General features: G+C 40.6%; 1 protein-coding gene across 2 annotated transcripts; it reads left to right on the top strand.

Moving 5' to 3' along the window:
• Positions 1 to 421: 421 nt before the first annotated feature.
• On the top strand, positions 422 to 3,718 carry zfp36l2 (zinc finger protein 36, C3H type-like 2). Of its 2 annotated transcripts, none has more exons than XM_072916293.1 (2): positions 422 to 719; positions 793 to 3,718. In XM_072916293.1, exons 1-2 carry the CDS (start codon positions 630 to 632, stop codon positions 1,909 to 1,911), a joined length of 1,209 nt encoding a protein of 402 aa, XP_072772394.1. In that variant the 5' UTR covers positions 422 to 629; the 3' UTR covers positions 1,912 to 3,718. The 2 variants fall into 2 exon arrangements, with proteins under 2 accessions (XP_072772394.1, XP_061818970.1); XM_061962986.2 differs by having other exon boundaries at positions 429 to 719; positions 790 to 3,718.
• Positions 3,719 to 7,084: the final 3,366 nt, after the last annotated feature.

The following is a 7,084-nucleotide window of genomic DNA, read 5'->3' as shown; positions in this document are numbered from 1 at the left end:
CCAATGCATGCAGTTCAGTATTGTGGCCACTGATCGGTTGAGGCAGCATTACTATATTGGGTTAAGAGTGTTAAGGTGACTAAAGGGTGTTATTTCATATTTCATATTTAGAAAGATCTCGTTATGTTGAAAAAGGTATTATTGTTTCAGAATAATTCCCACTAACAGTGTATATATTAGTTTGAATTGTTCTATCTTATAGCTAGCAGATAATAAAACCAAGTTACTTTGAAAAGTGCAAAAGTACAATAACAACAAAAATAGTCCTTATGTCTTGCATGTATGGAGGAATTGACAACAAAGAATATCTAATGTCTTTGAATGGATTTTTTTTTTTTCCCAAAAAGAGAAAAGGGGAGGAGGCGACTCAGGCAAAAGTTTGCTCCGACTTCCCGTCGCTCCTCCCCGGCCACCGGCAGGCATTTAAAGGCTCCTGAGATCCTGCAGCTCGCAGTGAAGCACTTTTGGCTCCGCGCTTCTCAAAGGGGAGGAATCGCCACAATTTACTACTCACCCAAAAACTATTTTCCGCCACTTTAAGCAACTTTCCGCAACTTTTTCCACCTCCACCCAAAAACCAGTCGTGGCACAAAGTAGCGCACGTCGCAGTGCAGCCTGCTCGTTCCTCCATGAAAGAAGGAGTGCACCAGCAAGTTTGGGGAAGCGACATGTCCGCCGCCGTCTTGTCCGCCTTCTACGACATGGACATGCTGTACAAGGTAGGTTTCATCCCAACTCTTTGCTGCAACAAGTTGCAGCCGCCCGACTAATAAATGTGTTATTTTGCAGCAGGATAAAAGCACGAACATGAACGCCCTGCACATCAACAGCATGCTGGACAAGAAGGCGGTGGGAGCCCCGGTCGCCGCTCCGGGCTCCGGCGGCGCTTTTACGCCGGGATTTTTCCGCCGAAACTCCACCAGCAACTTGGAGGCGCTGAACAAATACAACATGAGCTCCTCCTACGGCGTGAAGGAGAACACTTCCAGCGGGACCACGTCGCTCATGAACAAGGAGAACAAGTTCCGTGACCGCGCCTACAGCGACAACGGGGAGCGGGCCGCGCTGCAGCAGAAGGCGGGCTCGCAGATCAACTCCACCCGCTACAAGACGGAGCTGTGTCGGCCCTTCGAGGAGAACGGCTCCTGCAAATACGGCGAGAAATGTCAGTTCGCGCACGGCTACCACGAGCTGAGGAGCTTGTCCCGTCACCCCAAGTACAAAACGGAGCCGTGCCGCACCTTCCACACCATCGGCTTCTGCCCCTACGGTCCCCGGTGTCACTTCATCCACAACGCCGACGAGCGTCGACCGGCGCCTAACGCCAACGTGCAGGCGGGGGAGGCGCGCTCTGCCCGGGAGATGTGCGGCTACAACCACCGGGACATCCTCCCCGCTCAGTGCTACAGCCAGAAGGAGCGACCCAAACTGCACCACAGTCTCAGCTTCTCCGGCTTCTCCAGCCAGCACGACCTGGAGACGCCGCTGCTCGACAGTCCCACGTCGCGGACGCCGCCGCCGCCCGCCTCCAGCTTCTACGACTCGGTCTCCTGCATCAACAGCGCCTTCTCCTTCCCGGGACAAGACTTAAAAGCCTTGCTGGCCGTTCACACCTCCGGCAGCTACTCGAACAACCACTCGGCCGGCGCCCACTTTAAGAGCATGCAGAGCGGCCTGTGTCCTCCCTCCCCCCCGGCCTACAATATGAGCCACTTGCAGGCGCTGCGACGCCTCAGTGAGTCCCCGGTGTTTGAGCCTCCTCCCAGCCCGCCTGACTCCCTCTCTGACCGGGACAGCTACGCCAGCGGGTCCCTCAGCTCTTCAGGGAGCCTCAGCGGCTCCGAGTCCCCCAGTCTGGACGCTGGGAGACGTTTGCCAATCTTCAGCAGGCTGTCGATTTCTGATGACTAAGCGTGTCATCCATTTCTGATGACTAAGCGTGCTATAAATATATATATATATATATATATATATATATATATATGTATATGTGTATATATATATGTATATGTGTATATATATATATATATATATATATATATTTAAAAAAAATTAATGGGTGAGTGAGTATTCCCGCTCTCCCAAGCCAGCTTCCACCATGCTGAAGTGCCTTTGAGCAGCTGACGTGACCTCCCTGGTGGGGGGCACAGTGAGGAAAGTTCCACCCGCAGGGATCAATGAGTATCCTTGTTGGGGTTTTTTTTTCTCTCTTTTATTATGTAATATAGCTGTATTCAAACTTTAGATAGCAAACAGAAGGCATTCCATCAGTGCCTTGCCCAAGGGTTCATGCCAGCCCCCTTTTTGGGATTAGACGTGTGAACCTGACTTGACAAGATGAACAGACTATAAGCGGGCCGATTTCCTCCCATCCTGCCAAGAATATGCCTAGACTCAAAGTAACACCTTTTTTTTTTTTGTTCAAAGTGCATTTTTCTTTTCTTCTCTGAAAGCTTCAACTTCCATTCCATACCTGTCTTTTCACATCAGCGCCACCCAGTGGTTCGTTTGGTTAGTGTAGTTGGTTGCTTGGTTGAAAGGCACTCTTGAGTTGGGTTCATGTTGGGGAAATCGCTGCTGATGGTTAAAATATATATTTTTGTAGCTGTTTTTGAGTGATTTGCATAGCGGTGCATAACTGGCTATGGACTATTTAACTTATTTATTATCTTGTGAAACAAGTATAGGCTACATTGGTAATTTGTGTCCATACTGTATTTATCAAGTATGATGAAGCAATAGATCTATATTCTTTTATGTTTAAATTATGATCGCCATTATTAATCTACATAAAGTGGAGTGTATGTTCTTTTCACAGTAATATATATTGTTTCTCCTTTTTTTTGTAACTTCACCTGGTTATTGTAAATGAGTTAAAAAAAAAAAATCTTAATTTAAGAGAACGTATGTATTTATTTCATTAATGTTCTTTGTTTACGTTTATTAAAGTTTGCGTAATTGCTGTTTGCTTCTGAGCGTGTGTGTCAATGCTGTAGAAGGCTTTTTTTTATTCTTTCCCTATTTAGATGATTCTTTAGAATGTAAACAATGTGGTTGTACAGACCGTCCAAACCTTTAGTTTTTTTTATCGGGATCAGTGACAAAGAATCCAAGTCAATAAATTAACCAAAAAGTATTTTTCTTTGATTTTCTCTGTTTGCACGAGGTCACACTGTGATTCCCGCCACGTGCTCAAGAATGTAGCAATCCCATGTGCCCCAGTATTATTGTGTAGTGCCTATGGGGCTCACCAACATGCCTTTAAAATTAACCAAATAAAGTATTTTTCTTACATGGCATCTTTTATACGCAGGTTGAAATGAATGTAGTGTCAGATTCTATTTTTCTAAAGGTTGTTACCACTCTGAAAACAACAGCCGTAACCTTTCTTAGTCCCCATTCCTCTTCTTTTGATTGTTTTCTTTCTGCTTTTCGGTCTTTTTGATATCAAAATGTAGTTTGAGTGTTGAGTTTGCTGCAGAGGGAAGTGGTTGAACATGTCTGGTTTGTACATAGTAGGTACAGGGGGATGCGCACTATGTACTTTTGACTACTTTATCAGAAGTAAAGCTTTTTGAATGTAACAATGGACAAAAAGACAACAGGAGTTGTTTTTGGGGGAGTCAGTTCACTACAAATTGAGTGTGAGACTGTTAACTTTGTACTGTACATTTTTTTTGTAGTTCTCCCAATAAAAAAACATTTTGGAAAAAAACAAGTGCCTTTGCTTTAATTTCAACATTTAGATGAGTTGCTGGTATGCATACTTCCATTCTTTAGACCCCACAGTTAAACCTCCTCTGGTTCTCCTCAGTTTTACCACATGGCTGTCATGGCACTTTTTCCTTGTAGTACACAAAAAATACAAGCAGTAACTTTTTACAGCAAAAGCAAACAGAACTGAGCTGCGACTCAAGACTATATGAATCCAACATGTCACGTTAAAGTAGGTCCACCTGCACTATCTAATTAATATTCATGATAAAACACCTTCTTTAAGACTAACAACTGTCTTAATGTAATATGTTTATTATTGTATTGTGTAAACATACACAATAAGCGTCCTCAACTGAACAACATTGCAGTCTAAAACACAACCTTTGTCAATAGCGATAAGTATAAAATTATTATACTCGCATATTACACATACAAAGTCTCCAAGGCAGAAGGTTATTAGAAAGTATCCAGTAACAAACGTGTCCACATCATTTAGCTGAGTCATAAGAGTCACGTGCTATAGGCTACGAGGAGCGAACAGCTACACAACAGGTAAGCATACAATAGCACACAAGCTAGACGTATGTAATGCGCGTCCTTAGTTGAGCAATATTGCGGTCTAAAACACCGAATTAGCAATGCAAACTTAAAAAATTATAGTTGTATATTACCTACAAATACTCGTCTTCAAGGCAGAAGCATACTGTATTAGAAAGTATCCAGTAGGGCTGGGAATCTTTGGGTGTCCCACGATTCGATTCAAAATCGATAATTTTTTTTTATTCAAAGCGATTCTCGATTTAAAAACTATATAATCCCGATTCAAAAGGATTCTCTATTCATTCAATACATAGGATTTCAGCAGGATCTACCCCAGTCTGCTGACATGCAAGCAGAGTAGTAGATTTTTGTAAAAAGCTTTTATAATTGTGAAGGACAATGTTTTATCAACTGATTGCAATAATGTAAATTTGTTTGAACTATTAAATGAACGAAAAATATGACTTATTTTATCTTTGTGAAAATATTGGACACAGTGTGTTGTCAAGCTTATGAGATGCGATGCAAGTGTAAGCCACTGTGACACTATTGTTCATTTATTTTTATTTTGATAAACGTCTAATGATAATGTCAATGAGGGATTTTTAATCACTGCTATGTTGAAATTGTAACTAATATTGATACTGTTGTTGATAATATTCATTTTTGTTTCACTACTTTTGGATTGTTCTGTGTCGTGTTTGTGTCTCCTCTCAATTGCTCTGTTTATTGCAGTTCTGAGTGTTGCTGGGTCGGGTTTGGTTTTGGAATTGGATTGCATTGTTATGGTATTGCTGTGTATTGTTTTGTTGGACTGATTAATTAAAAAAAACATTTATTTTTTAAATAAAAAAAATAATTAAAAAAAATAGATTCTTAAAAAATGAGAATCGATTCTGAATCGCACAACGTGAGAATCGCGATTTGAATTCGAATCGATTTTTTCCCACACCCCTAGTATCCAGTAACAAACGTGTCCGTATCATTCAATTTTACTGTGTCATGAGCTCAATTTATTGAATTATTGTGGTCGCTAGGTGTCTCCAAAAAAAATACCACTCTACTTCAACTTAAAAACAGAATAAGTTTGTGTTTTTCATACCTTCCATTGTTTTATGATTAAGTCATGTCACTTGATCAACCCTTTACTTAAACATCCAACACTGCAAAATGATAAAAGTATGTATAAGTCGTGCTGATATCGTATCGGTATGGGGCACTACTCAAGGGTCCTATGTCGGTATCATATTGGAAGGGAAAAAGTTGTTTTGACTCATGAAAGAGGTAAACAACATGACCTCATGGAAGTGTCAATACAATCTGAGCGTGACTATCTTTAGAGTTGCAGGGATTGGGTTATGTATCTGTTGTAATCAATGATCCGCTATGGATGGCTGATCTAAGGAGTTAGGCGTGGAATGTTTCAGGAGCCAAGCAGGTCAGCTTTGCCATCAGGGTTTAAAACCTCTGATAAGCGATACTTTACGATACCACATTTTAACAGCCAGCAGAGCAAGAACACGCCCAGGTGAAGTGCAGTCCAAAATACACAAGGATTCCGGTAGGATTTGAGAAGTATTTGGACACTGACACTTTTTACGACTTTCCACCAAAGCAGACTCACAGTACAGTGGTACCTCGACTTGAGTGTTGTGAGATAAAAGCTGTCTCTTGGCTAGTTCTTGTACTTTAAGTTGCAAACTAAAATATGAGGTACAATCACCCCCGCCAAAAGCTGACGTAGCAAGTGTCACATTGAACCCCGTAATATTGACTCATAGTATTGTGGCGGCGTGGCGTGGTGGGTAGAGCAGCCGTGCCAGAAACTTGAGGGTTGCAGGTTCGCTCCCCGCCTCCATTTGTCATCCAAATCACTGCCTTTGTGTCCTTGGGCAAGACACTTAACCCTTGCCCCCAGTGCCGCTCACACTGGTGAATGAATGTTTGGTGGTGGTCGGAGGGGCCAGAGGCCATGCTTCCGTCAGTCTACCCCAGGGCAGCTGTGGCTACAAATGTAGCTTACCACCACCAGGTGTGAATGTGGAGTGAATGAATGATGGGGTCCCACCTCTCTGTGAAGCGTGTCTAGAAAAGCGCTATATAAATCTAATCCATTAATATTAAAACATCTGGTCAGAACGAAGCAGAACGAGTCTCACGGCAGCCAATAATGTAAAAATAATATCTAAAACTGAAAACATAGAAAAGCTGCTGATGGTGTGAGTTGGAATGAGATACTGTAAAAGTCCACTTTCCAAACTAAATGTTGTACATTATTATTATGTTACTTCATAAAACCAAAACTTTTTAGTAGTACATTCCATTGTATTGTTTAAAAATGTAAACATTTATTTTTATTTTTTAAAAGGCATGTTACATGTTAAAATTGTGCTATTTTTGGGGGGGGGGGGGGGGGTTAAGGGGGGAGGAGTATATTTATAGCTAGAATTCACTGAAATTCAAGTATTTCTTCTATATATATAAAATAAATACTTGCATTTCAGTGAATTCTAGCTATATATATATGTATTTTATTTTATATATATATATATATATATTTTATATATATATATATATATATATATATATATAAAATACATATATATATAGCTAGAATTCACTGAAATGCAAGTATTTATTTTCCTGAAATCCCCTGTATATGTATATATATACATATATATATATATATATATATATATATATATATATATATATATATATATATATATATATATATATATATATATATATATAAAAATAAAATAAATACTTACATTTCAGTGTTCATTTATTTACACATATACACACACACACATAACACTCCTCT

The sequence above is a fragment of the Nerophis lumbriciformis genome, linkage group LG02, assembly GCF_033978685.3.
Source record: "Nerophis lumbriciformis linkage group LG02, RoL_Nlum_v2.1, whole genome shotgun sequence".
NCBI classification, from domain to species: Eukaryota; Metazoa; Chordata; class Actinopteri; order Syngnathiformes; family Syngnathidae; genus Nerophis; species Nerophis lumbriciformis.
Note: the sequence above shows the minus strand (reverse complement) of the source record. Positions and strands in the feature narration are given on the sequence as shown.